The sequence below is a fragment of the Dreissena polymorpha genome, chromosome 12, assembly GCF_020536995.1.
Source record: "Dreissena polymorpha isolate Duluth1 chromosome 12, UMN_Dpol_1.0, whole genome shotgun sequence".
In the NCBI taxonomy this organism is placed as follows: Eukaryota; Metazoa; Mollusca; class Bivalvia; order Myida; family Dreissenidae; genus Dreissena; species Dreissena polymorpha.
Window position 1 is genome coordinate 53,151,773 of NC_068366.1, and position 13,951 is coordinate 53,165,723.

A 13,951-nucleotide genomic window follows, 5' to 3' on the forward strand; every position below is an offset into this window, starting at 1 on the left:
ACCCTGTTTATGGGTTCTACTGTGTTGGGAAAATATATACGAACCTTCCCACCGCAGCTGCAAAATCAGCATACGATAACAGGTCAGTATTTATGACATTAAAACACATTTTTTAAATAAAATTCATTTTAATTATTAAATACTTACCTGTTATCGGTAAGTCCCACCTCCCACCCCGCTATTCGATTAATATTTTTGTATATATATTGAAAGAATATTGAGGGTTGGTTACCGATTTTTGGCTAGGTTGCATTGCACTATGTTTAACCTGGCCTGTATTACGGTATTGAGGTGGCGGATTCCCAGTTAAAATTCCGGATGAGTTATTTCCCCTTGGAAAGTATAAGCATACGATAACAGGTAAGTATTTAATAATTAAAATGAATTTTATTTAAAAAATTTGTTTTAAGAATTATTTTTGGTAAATGATTTGTTTTTTTAAAATGAATGCACATATTTTACTTTTGTTTTAAGATTTTTGTGTGTCAGTTTTGGTTTTGAATGAATGCAAATTGAGGGTCATTCTGAAAAAACTAGGTTAAAAGCATTTTCGCAAAGTGTTGCCCAGTTTAGCCTGTGGAGTACACAGCAGCTAATCAGGGATCACACTTTCTGCCTAAATTGGATTTTTGTTTAGAAGTGAACGAAAAATTCCATAAAAGCGGAAAGTCGTCCATGATTAATCTGGGATGACACTACGCCAATGCATTAACCCTTTCAGTGCGGGAAACAAATTTTGAAAGCCTTTGCAAACAGTTTGGATCCAGATGAGACGCCACAGAACGTGGCGTCTCATCAGGATCCAAACTGTTTGCTATTGTGATAGTATTATTTGAAAAAAATCGAAGAAGCTGCTAATTTTAGAATATCAGCAGACGACATTTTAGCAGACGATAAATTTCCCAGCATGCAAATGCATTAAGCTCCGATTTCCCAGCTGTTCAGGCTGTAACAACTGTAGCTATGTATTATATGTTATACATTTAATGAAAAGTTTAAATACATTCATCGTACGTGGTGAATTTTTTATTATACAGCTGCGTACATTTTCCTTTACCACTACAAAAAGAATGTTTTGTAATATAAATGTGCAATAATAGTTGGCCCTTCTGGCTTTGAAGCAATACTTACTGAAGAAAATTGTGGTGGCATTGTAGATATGGAGTCTGTCCAGAAGTCTAAAGGTCTCTGGTTGGATCCCTAATCAGTGAGTGATCTCACGATCCTCTTTAAACACACTCAGCACTTCTGCCCTGATAACAGACTCAAATATGCCTCAATAAGCCTAAACCTTACAGTACAAGCTTGAGGAAGTCAATTCTAAATAAAATGTGTAAATGACTGTTTTGTGTCACCAAGGTAACCAAGTGGATGGTCATCTGCAAGGTGGTCATCTGGTAGTGGCCGCTGTCCAGCAATGCTATGTCCTGCAGGCTTCACAACAGGTCAGTCTTCACTAAAGCTGCAGCATTTGTACCTGCTAATGTTTCCTAACATGTTCTGATGTATGTTTTCCATATTGTACTGCACTACAAGTTATTTATACAGTACTATTATGAATTCTTTCTGTCCTGTGTTTCAAAAATAGTTTTTTAATTTATTATGATGCTGTCTTGTAAGCCTATGCACTTGAAGCCTTATAGGCTGTAAACATCTTATAGAAATTAGAAATAGTATTTGATTGGTTTACCAATCAGAAATATATTACTTTTTGACATTGAGGAAAACAAAAATATCTAAAAATAATAATTTACAAGAACACCATAATTGGTTCCCCAGTTGTCGAGCCCTCTGGTACCCAGCCTCGGTGTGTACGACATGTACCACGACCCCAATGTGCCTGAGGTCATCCAGCTAGTGGACGTGCTGCGGACTGTGAGGGCTAGAGTCATGGAACTGCAGGGGGAGTGGCCAGATCATCCCACGCTGAAAAAGGTGAGTGCAGAATGTTATAGGACATTTTATATGAGCACAGCTCTGGGAAACATGGGCTTAAATGCATGTGCGCATGTGTTGGCCCAGATAAGTCTGCACAGGCTAATCAGGGATGACACTTTTCCCTTTCATGTAATGTTTTGTTTGCTGGAAGTCCCTTCTTAACAAAAATCCAGTCAAGGTGAAAAGTATTGTCCCTGATTAGCCTGTGTGGACTGCACAGGCTAATATGGAACGGTCCTTTAAGCACATGCATTATGCCCCTTTTTCTCAGAGTGCAGCTCATTTATATATTTCCTATTTTTGGTCTTATTTATAGAACCACTCGTGAACTTTATAATGTAAAGAATATTTTTTAAGAATCATGGGTAGGCTTACGCTTACTTTTACTATAACTGGAAGAAAAACAGAAGCATTTAGCACTTGTTATCTTGTTTCTGCTTTCAGCTGCATGAAATCATGAACCGTATAGAAGAGCAACCAATCACTGACCCTGTGATGAAGTTCCTGACTGGAATAGAACTGCTGCTGAAGACAGCACAGGTAGGTCAAGGCCAAGCTGCTTACATTAAGCTGCTTGAGATAGCCCAAAAAGGTCATGGTCGATTTGCTCAAATCAGCACACGTAGGCCAAGGTCAAGCTACTTGAGAAAGCACAGAAAGGTCATGGTCAATGTGTTCAAGACAGCAAAGATAGGTCAAGGTCAAGCTGCTTGAAATAGCACAGAAAGGTCATGGTCAATTTGCTCAAGACAGCACAGGTAGATCAAGGTCAAGTTACTTAGGTCAAGCTGCTTAAGATAGCACAGAATGGTCAATGTCAATTTGCTCAAGACAGCACACGTAAGCCAAGGTCAAGCTACTTGAGATAGCATAGAAAGGTCATGGTCAATGTGCTAAAGACAGCACAAGTAAGCCAAGGTCAAGCTGCTTGAGATAGCACAGAAAGGTCAGTGTCAATCTGCTCAAGACAGCACAGGTAGATCAAGGTCAAGTTACTTAGGTCAAGCTGCTTAAGATAACACAGAATGGTCAAGGTAAATCTGCTCAAGACAGCATAGGTAGATCAAGGTCAAGTTACTTAGGTCAAGCTGCTTAAGATAGCACAGAATGGTCAATGTCAATCTGCTCAAGACAGCACAGGTAGATCAAGGTCAAGTTACTTAGGTCAAGCTGCTTGAAATAGCACAGAAAGGGCAATGTCAATCTGCTCAAGACAGCACAGGTAGATCAAGGTCAAGTTACTTAGGTCAAGCTTCTTAAGATAGCACAGAATGGTCAAGGTCAATCTGATAAAGACAGCACAGGCAGGTCAAGGTTATATCAATTGTTTGCAACACCAATAGTTTTCCAAATGTGTGAACTGACAAGGGTATACAATTTTGACATTTTATGCCCCCAGAACATAGGTTCTGGAGGCATATTAAAATCGCACAGTCAGTCCGTCCGTCCGTCCGGATTAGTTTCCGTTCAATAAGTCAAGCAATTGTCACCTGATCTTTACCAAACTTGGTCAGAAGTTGTATCTAGACATTATCTAGGTCAAGTTCGAATATGGGTCATGCCGAGTCAAAAACTAGGTCACGGGGTCATTTAATGCATTTCAATAACTTCTATCAAAGCGTTTATAGGGGGCATATGTCATCCTATGGTGACAGCACTTGTTTTAAAAGATATATTTTTGTATGTTTATTTTTAAATTTTAATGCCTTATATTTAAATTAGATTTTTTATAAAATTGATTGTTACAATCTGTAAATGCTAATGATAATCTTTTATGTGAGCCTAAATGAATCTTAATTGTCATTGTGAATTGATGTCAAGTATATCAAATCTTGAAATAATAACATATGGAAAATTATTTTAATACTTACACAAATTGGCAAACATACAATTGTCAATACTGACTCGAAATACTTTTTGTAAGTAATTTATAAATCATGATGGAGGGAAATAGCTGTAAACACATGGTTTTTAGGTGTCCTGTGACGATGTAAATGACAATTTCTTCACCATGTTCATGGATTGTCCAGATTTTGACCTTAACAAGTAGGGCATGTGTGATTGTATGTGATAATTGTACAAACATAAATCATCTAAAACATGGGAAATAAAGCAATATCAGACATTAAATTAAACGAAAAATCTAGTTGTTGACTTAATACTAAAGTTAAAACATCAAAGCCTTTACAGGTAGCACTTGTATAAAAATACATCTCAGAGATTAATGTCAAGGACATAATTTTTGTGATAATAGTGAAATTATTATTAGTGGGACTCGGCAGGTAAGTACACAATGACCTGACACATTATGATCTAAACATTTAATATTCTATTCACAGGATTGGGAAAGCAATGCTTCACAACATGTCTCCATGGCAACCCAGTTAGCTGAAATCTCACGTCTTATTATGCAGTGGAGAAAATTGGAACTGAGGTAATGTAATAATTTATTTTAGCTAGATTGCATAGAAAGCCTAAGGCTTATTTGAAAGGCTCTTGAGTTCGTTTTCTGGGACTGGAACCAGTACTAAAAATGCTCCCACAGTGAACCCGTGAACTCCCGTTTGCTAGGAGGACACTGGGACCATTGTGTTGATGTTATTTGTTTTTATCTCATCTGAGGACGCCATCTGCTTGGTGAGCATTTTTGGTCACCTTTTTTCTGTTGTCTGTCAAGAATATCTCCTTAAAAACTTGTTTGCTTATTTCCATCAAAATTCACAGGAATGATCCTTGTAGGGCCCGGTCTTTACTAAAATTCAAAGCCTTACGATCTGATGCATTTGTAAGTTGCAAGAGCTAAAAATATTTTTTTCAAAAGAAAAAGATCTCTAAAACCGCAGCATTCCGGATTTTGATATGTAGTAAGGAACATCATATTTGGTCATCAAGACAGTTTATTCAAAAAATGCTCCTGAGGTTGAAACTGGTCACACCCTTGGGTCCACTTGGTTTATATAGACTTTAATGTCTTGAGCAGAGTGACATTATGTAGCGGTCTTTTAAATCCGTGTTCCAATCCAGCCCATGTATCAATGCCATTTTTTGCAGCTGTTGGATGAACGCTATGGACACTGAGGTGTACAAGTTCCGGACGGAGGCCAGCAAGTGGTGGTTCCATCTATACCAGCTCTCACAGGACACACTCACACAACAGGTAGGGGCTTTATGTTTAATGCTTTAATGTAGGTTAAAATATGGAAATAAAATAAAAGTAATTTACAGTTTCAAACATAGAAAAATAACAGTGAACATTATGAATAATTGTCACTGTTTTACTGTGAAATGAGAGTTTTTACTTCAATACTTCCTGGAAATTCTCCAAAATAAATCTTTCAAATGTAAATATTTAACCACATGGTGGTAGCATATTTGGAGATTGCATCTGACCTCAACATGCATTCAGAAATGTGTGTGGGCATATTATTGTAGCTAGGTTTAACTAAATACTTACAACACATTATAATAAATCTGGCTTTTCATGAGAGTTTTTTTCTTTAAGTCTAACAATTTATATGCATCAAACCATATCAGATTTTTCACAGCTATATATATATTATATGTTATTGTCCCCTACCGGTGAAACCGGGGGGACTTATGGTTTGCGCTCTGTGTGTCAGTCAGTCAGTCAGTCTGTCTGTCCGTCACACTTTTCTGGATCCTGCGATAACTTTAAAAGTTCTTCATATTTTTTCATGAAACTTGAAACATGGATAGATGGCAATATAGAGATTACACACATCATTTCATTTTGTTCCTACATCAAGAATTCCGGTTGCTATGGCAACAAATATATATAAAAAAACAAAAAAATTCTGACAATGGTGGAGTTTCACCTGTAGGGGACCATATTGCTTGGCAATCTCTTGTTGAATTTATAATAATTGTCCACTTTTAAGAACTGACACGCATATGGATTAATAATCCTTGAAATATTTAATTTTGCATATTTATTGCTCTCAACTTAAAAGGGCAAAGTTATTTAAAAAACAAAGCTTTTACATTACATAGTATTTACAAGTGTAATTTGTTTCTTAATGTAGTGTGTGTATACCATATATATGGGTTATAAGTACTGCTAGTAAAATGAAAAAAACATGTTGCAAATGTTTGTTTTTAGGGAGAGAATTGTCCATCACTTGACGAGTTTACAAAAGCCCTAAAGCAGTTCATAGAAAAATCCTCCCTGGGAGACTTCCACACAAGGCTAGAAATGCTTCTCAGCTTTCACTGTAACATGGTTGCCATGGCAACAAGAGAGGCAAAAGGTCAAGTGGAATCCATGGAAACGGATGCAATTAAGAAAGCTGAAATAGGAAACGAGGGTGGAAATATTGATCTCAATCTGGCAGCTGACAATAAAACTGAAAGTATGGTAGATAAAGGTGATGAGGTGGCCATGGCAACCAGAAAGAGGCTGGCGACAATGCAGCGTGTTCTGTGGAATTTGTACAAGTTTTATGGACGATTCTCATCCACTGTACAAGCAGAGCTAGACCGGTTAAGGCAACCAATTGAGAAAGAACTGAAGGTAAGAAAAATTTTTTTTGGGAAGATGACACTTAGAGCCTCATGGCTAACTTAAATACAATTGTATTTTGTTTTGCATCTTTAATACTTGAAAATGCAATAAATAAATGATATCAATCAATGTTTAAAGGATTTCATGCCAAAATTAGGGGGATATTTACCAAATTAATAGTTAAATTTGCCTAAATTCTTTATTTTGGCTTTACCTGCTGGATATTGTGTACGCTTAACAATCAAGGGGATATGCAATCAAGGTAGTGAAATAGGTTAAAACTAATGAGTTTTTTGTTTTCAGGGGTTTGTGAAGATAGCCCGGTGGTCAGATATCAATTTCTGGGCCCTGAAGCAGACTGCAGAGAAAACCCATAGAACTCTGCACAAGCACATCAAACAGTTCCAGGTGAATAGGAAATACAGATAAATTGTACTTAACTAGATAGGGTTGGCAGTGTTCAATCCAGCTTTTCACCAAACGGGGACCTTCGGGCCCACATACTTTGTTGGAGGGGGCCCTTGGTCAAAGTTGAGGGTCATTAGCAGACAAATCAAAAATACATATATAAAACTGACATGAAACACATGATATGGTGTTACTGACTACCTTGAAATGAACATTTCTACACTTGCTCCTCTGACACTGAGAAAGTCACTTGCTACGGAAAGCTCTCCTGTCTTTTGCCCCCCTCCATACTCCCACAGCCCTCTCATAGTCAAAGTCAGCAACACTAGCCTTGTTCATGGCTATTCTCATTAATGTATTAAGTCTATCTGCCGACAGCTTGTTCCTATCAGAGGTTTTGATGTTGTTTTGAGTTGAAAAACCTCTCTCACAGGCTGCTGTTTGTAGAGGAACAATGAGGGCCAACTCAGCCAGTTTCAACATATTTGGAACTAAGTTCTTATGGTGGGTTTGGAGTATTTTCCAAAGAGTGTAGATATTGTCTGTGGGATACTTCTGCTGAATCACCAGGTGCTTCAGTGTCTCCCACTCCATTTTCACCTCTGCCTCATCAACATAGGGGACACACTGAGACCCTGTTGACCATATTTCTCACACAAAATCTGAATTTCTTCCTTGCCATGAGCAAGTAGTTTGTCTTTTTCTACAAAGGTAATGCCTCTCATGCCAAGAATTGCCAATGCTCTTATGACTGATGTGTCATGTTCAGGAAACCTCCTGTGTAGTTGAGATATCACCTGCTGGATGAATTCTGCTCTGATGGACTTGAAGCGTGTCGCCTTGTTCTTGGTAATAGAAATTCTGTGGTTCTTGATTTCCAAGTGATTCTCAGTAATTGCAGAATTTAACATGGTCATGTAGGGGCCATCATTTTCAGTCAAGTATTCCAGCTGTGATATTGTGGACTGTATTAGAGGTTGCACCACTGCAATGTCTATGTTCTTCTTCTGGAAGGAGAGACTGAGTTTTGTCAGAATTGGCATAATGTCCATCAATAAGTAAGTGACAGCAACAACTCAAACTGTGTCAGCTGGGAATGTATTCCCTTTGCTGCTCCACCACTTTCTGACTGCTTTTTCTGCTCAAAGTAAGTTACAAGTGATCCCAAGGTATGGAAAACAGCTTCCAAGGCACTGTAAAAGGCAAACCATCTATCTCACTGCGTGAATCTCTTTTATTTTCAAATATTTCATATTATCTAAGACATCTACAATCTTTGACAGATTGGCAGTTCGGAGAGAAGAGTGCTTGAAATGATAAAAAATATTAGTGAGGATCATCCGGTGCTTTTTCAGGTAATTAACACTGTCTGCTGCATGACTAGTACATAAGGCTAGCTTGTGAGCCATGCAATGAATGTTCACTAGGAAGGGCTGATCTCCAGAAAGCCGTGCACTCACTCCAGATATCCGGCCTGTCATCACCGATGCCCCATCAGATCCCAAAAACATAATCTTTTTAACATCTATACCATTGTCACTAGCAGTAGCTTTCAAATGTGTGTAAAAAGTCTCAGCATCACCCTTTTCAATTGTAACATTGTCAAGAAAATACGTCTCTGGCTCAAAGGAACTATCTTTTGGAATTTATCTCACATAGACTACAAGCTTTTTCTGGACTGAAATATCATCACTTTCATCACTCATCAGGGATACAACATTGGTAAATGCTATCTTTTGCTTTAAATCAGTCTCAATTACCTGACAAATGGCATCTTGAAAATCTTCAGCAGCCCGCCCGGACTGGTAAGTGGCATTATCACCTGAATACAAAGACTCAATATCAGGACAGTCTTGCAGCTTTAGTAGGTCTAGCAATGAGCTGTACTTTACAGTAGCGATTTGCTCTTTGCATAACCAATAAACATTTCTCATTGCACAAATAACAGAGTTTTACTTTTTGTCACACAATGAATTCACGGCGGCTTTCATACGAGACTGCTCCTTTTTATCAGTCAACGAATTCACGTGATCAGCCGATGCCATGTGACGGTCAAGTGTTGAGGTTCGAAAATTTGAACACCCCGAGATACATGGGATTAATTTCCCCGTGGATACACACAAAGTGCATTTCATTTGGTTTTCTTTTTCATCGTAAGATAGCCAGGATTAAAAGCGCTTGTTCGTAAGCCATATTTGCTGATAACCTCTCTTTTTATCACTATAAGTTGAAGTTTCCGGGGAAGTTTTCAATTCATTTGAGGGTTGAGGACTGTTATCATTGTTAGGTGGGGGCTCTACTTGGGTCTTCGGCTTTTTGGTCGCCGCAGTTGGCGAAAAATACTCCAAAATTCTCTTCATTTCCCTGTTTATTGATGCGGAAACATGTGATTCGAGTACTGGATGTAAATATCATAGTAACCGACGGGTTATCGATGGATTAGGTTAAGCGCAATACACACTAGCAGTTTACTACACCTATGTCAGGTAGCAGTCTGCAAGATACTCGCTAAATGAGCGGAAATGAACACAATAAGCAGAAACAAAGAATTTGACAGAGTTGGATTTTCGGCCAGGAGTGGGCCCGGAAACGTCTCAGATTTGCGCCCGAGCCGAGCCAAAGCGGCCCCGGGCGCAAGGGCGCACCTCTAGATTGAACACTGGAGTTGGTATTCTAACACAGCAAGCTAGGGTCAGTATTCACTCTACACAAGCTAGGGTCAGTATTCACTCTTCACAAGTAAGCTAGGATCAGTATTCATACATTACCACCTAGAATCTGTATTCATTCACAACCACCTAGGATCTGTATTCATACATAACCAGCTATATAGGATCTGTATTCAGACATAACCAGATAGGATCTGTATTCATTAATAACCACCATTCTATGATCTGCATTCATACATAGCCTTCTAGGATCTGTATTCATACATACCTTTCTAGGATCTGTATTAATACATAACCAGTAAGGCTCTGTGTCCATTCATAACCAGCAAGGAATTGTGTCCATTCATAACCAGCAAGGTCCTTATACACACATATCCAGCAACAATCTGTATTCATACATAACCAGCTAGGATCGGTATTCATGCATAACTAGGATCTGCATTCATAAATGGCCAGCAAGGATCTGTATTCACACATAGTCAGCTAGGCTCTGTATTCATACATAGTCAGTTAGGCTCTGTATTCATACATTACCCGCTAGGATCTGTATTCATACATTACCGCTAAGATCTGTATTCATACATAACCAGATAGGATCTGTATTTATACATAATCTGATAGGATGCATATTCAAACATAACCTGATAGGATCTGTATTCATACATTACCACCTAGGATCGGTATTTATACATAACCACCTTGGATCTGTATTTATGCATAGCCAACGAGAGTCATTATACACACATATCCAGCGAGGATCTGTATTCAAACAGTTTCTAAGGGATATGTTTTCTTCAGTTGTACTGATGTTAAACTTTCAGTTAACATTGTCTTTTCTGTATCAAGTGTTTCCTGCTAACAAAAGGCAAAATAATAAGCATGTTAGCACCACTTGTCCAAAATGTGTTAAATTCATTTTGTCCACTTTGTGTATCAGATAGTTGTTTCAACCTTTAATTCTGTGACAAGTTGGCAGTCTTGTATGTGTTGAATTAGAAATAAGAAGAATGATTTGAGAATTAATGAGAGATTAGTTCTGCTTTTAGACCAGTTTCAAGTTCAACTCTTGCACTTACATGAGTTTGACATTCAGAACTTGTACAGCCGTTGTCAATAATGCTGATGCCATGTTGGCTCTAAATGGACACTACAAACAAGTAACTTTTTTAAAAGTGATCAAGTGATACTATTTTGTAAACTAACCTGGTCTTTCAGGGTGTACTCAAGCTTCCTGTGCAAGGCATTCTGGGAGATGTGGACAGTGGCGCCACCACGCTGTCAGCAGTGTCAGGGGCAGAGCACTCTAGCTGGACAGAGGGCTTGTTGTCTTACCAGTCGGTCCTGCTGCAGGAACTTAGGGCCTTTAAGGTGCACTCATGTTGATAATTGAATCTCAGACACTTATTTGCTTCATATTATTCTACCCTCCCTTGAAAAAGTGTGGGTAAAATTGCTCTGCATTTGTCTTTAGTTTGGTCTATCGGTTGGTGGGTCTAACCATAGACCTTTTAATTCAGCGCGATATCTAGAGAACACTTTAACAGGCAACCATGCAATTTGGTATGATGCTTAATTGGTAGAAAGGAAAACAGGTAGATGCCCTGTACATTTCAAGGTTGACAGGTCAAAGAATGAGTTCAAAGGGTTTGGTCACAGTAAATTTGTTTCAGCAAGATATCTTGAGAATGTTTTGACCAAAGGTTTTGAAAATTAGTTAAGTGGTTACTTATGATGATTTTTTATTTTGAGGAATAAATTAAAAAATCACAGGTTATTGTAACAGTAAATTAGTTCTTTTAGAACACTTTGACCTGTGATCATGCACATTTCTATACTGGTTTCATAGGGGGAAAACAGGAGGCATTTCGATTTTGAGGTCAAATGGTCAAAGGTAGGGGCACAGGAAATTGTGTTGAGAAATTAGATTCTTCATAATACCTTGAGAATGCTTGCATCTCCAATCATCTTAATTATACCCCCACAAACAAAGTTTAGGGGGGTATATAGGAGTGAGCTTGTCTGTCTGTCTGTCGGTTGGTCGGTCCGTATTAAGTGTCTGCTATCTAATTATCCCCCGCCATAGGCGGGAGGATATTGTTATGGCGTTGTCCGTCCGGCATTTTTGTGTCCGGAGCCATATCTTGGAAGTGCTATGGCAGATTTCATTGAAACTTGGTACGAGTATATATATGGATAAGAGGATGATGCACACCAAATGGCATTGTACACCATATGTTAATAACGGAGTTATGGCCCTTTGTATCTTGAAAAAATGCTTTTTTTCTGTGACAAAGCTCTAGTTTGGCGGGGGATATAAATTCAACGAATTTGCTTGTTCAAGTTGTTTTCATACGATCTTCACTAAACTTGGTCAGATGTTGTATCTAGATGACGTCTAGGTCAAGTTAGAATATGGGTCATGCCGAGTCAAAAACTAGGTCATGGGGTCACTTAGTGCGTTTTAAAGATTGAGCATGGTGTCCGCTCTCTAATTAAAGTAGTTTTCATCCGAGCTTCACCAAACTTGGTCAGAAGATGTATCTAGATGATGTCTAGGTCAAGTTTGAATATGGGTCATGCAGGGTCAAAAACTAGGTCACAGGGTCACTTAATGCGTTTTAAACATTCAGCATGTTGGCCGCTCTCTCATTCAAGTAATTTTCATTTGATCTTCAACAATCGTCGTCAGAAGTTTTATCTAGATGATCTTAAGGCCAAGTTCGAACATAGGCCATGCCAGATCCAAAACTGGGTCACAGGGTCACTTAGTACGTTTTACACATAAAGCATGGTGTCTGCTGTCTAATTTAAGTAGTTTTCATCCGATCTTCACCACACTTGGTCAGAAGTTGTATCTAGATGATGTGTAGATCAAGTTTGAACATGGGCCATGCTGGGTCATATACTAGGTCACGGGGTCACTTAGTGCATTTTAAACATTGAGCATGGTGTCCGCAGTTTTTTGTAAAGACAACATGCAAAATATTCTGTTTCAATGTGGCATGTGGGGGTATTCGTCACATCTGTGACAAAGCTCTAGTTGGTATGCTGCTTTACTGTAATAATTACACATATAGATTTTGGGGTCAACACCTCAAATGTCAAGGTTACAAGGACTTGTAACAGAAATTAGTTTCCTCACAATTGGAAAATTGGAGTAGGGATAATTTGAATTGCAAATAAGAGACCTATTAAAATTAATTTCATCAGTTCAAAGGTCAAAGTCACAGGTGCTTATATCATGAAATCGGTTTCCACTATAACTAGAGAATTCTTAGGCTCATAAAAATAAGTATGCTAATTATACTTGACGACGGATGGCCTCTAGTAAAAGGGACGACTAGGCTGTGTACGACGGATGGCCCCTAGTTAAAGGGACGACTAGGCTGTGTATTTGTATTTCTTTTGACCTTGCGGTCAGGGATAACCCATGAAAGTGCAAGCACTTATTTCCAATGGGGTCCTTTGGTTTTTGCTTAAGAGACAGCAAGCAGAAGAGACAGTATTGGGATACAAGGAATCCGGGTGCGATACCCTAGCTCTTTGCAAATAGATCCCTTGGTTCTTTATGTGCTCAGTGTATAGCACCGATAAACGCGAGAATTACCTGGGTTTCATACCACCTCATCTCTAGTTGGGTAGGAAACACTTGAAGCATTTCTGAAATTTCCAGTGCCCCGGCCAGGAACTGAACCAGAGACCTCAGGAATGGTAGACCAGTGTGTTACCAACTGCACCACCCAATTCTGCAATTCTGGGGCATACATGTTTTGCAAATATCTCTTGGTTCTTTATCAGCTAAATTGACTTTTTGTATAAATATATAATAATAATAATATAGAAAATATTAATAGTGAGAGTCATTTTTGCAAATGTGCAAAATTAAGAATCATACAATAATTTTTCAGTATTTTGTTTACAGTGTATTAACATTAAAAATGCAAAATGACATGTATGTGTTTTGATCTACTTTTTCAGGCGCCAGATGTCACAGTGATGAACCCAACATTGGCAACAGCAGCAGAGCAGTTACCACTACAGTTTAAACTAGGTCAGCTGTGCAGCAGACTCAACAAGCACTGGATCACCGTGGTAATGAGGTCACGGTACTGTGAGAGGATAGCAGTGGTTGACCAGTTTACTGGAGAGCTCATTGAGGAAATTCATGTCCTTCAAGCTTTGGAGATCAACAGGGTAAATTTTAGAGGTCAATAAGTATAGATTTAGAGGTCAATAGAGAAAGCTATAGAGGTACAAAGGGTGACCTTTGCAGGTAATTTGGGTAAGCTTTAAAGGTCCTCGTGGTAATTTGTACAGGTCAATAGGTTAAACTTTAAAGGTCAATATGGTCTGTAGTGGCCAAGCTCTTTAGGTCAACAAAGAATGCTTCAGAGGTCAACAGGTTAAGATTTTT

At 38.5% G+C, this 13,951-nt stretch overlaps 1 protein-coding gene across 1 annotated transcript in view; it reads left to right on the forward strand.

The window, feature by feature from the left end:
• The window catches only part of LOC127852812 (midasin-like), a 98,169-nt gene that overhangs the window by 9,167 nt on the left and 75,051 nt on the right, over positions 1–13,951 (forward strand). The window contains exons 5-13 of the mRNA XM_052386802.1: positions 1,360–1,445; positions 1,780–1,935; positions 2,383–2,478; positions 4,278–4,372; positions 4,990–5,095; positions 6,059–6,469; positions 6,764–6,868; positions 10,753–10,905; positions 13,516–13,731. Coding sequence (XP_052242762.1) covers positions 1,360–1,445; positions 1,780–1,935; positions 2,383–2,478; positions 4,278–4,372; positions 4,990–5,095; positions 6,059–6,469; positions 6,764–6,868; positions 10,753–10,905; positions 13,516–13,731 — 1,424 coding nt within the window. The remainder of the gene's footprint in view (positions 1–1,359; positions 1,446–1,779; positions 1,936–2,382; positions 2,479–4,277; positions 4,373–4,989; positions 5,096–6,058; positions 6,470–6,763; positions 6,869–10,752; positions 10,906–13,515; positions 13,732–13,951) is intronic.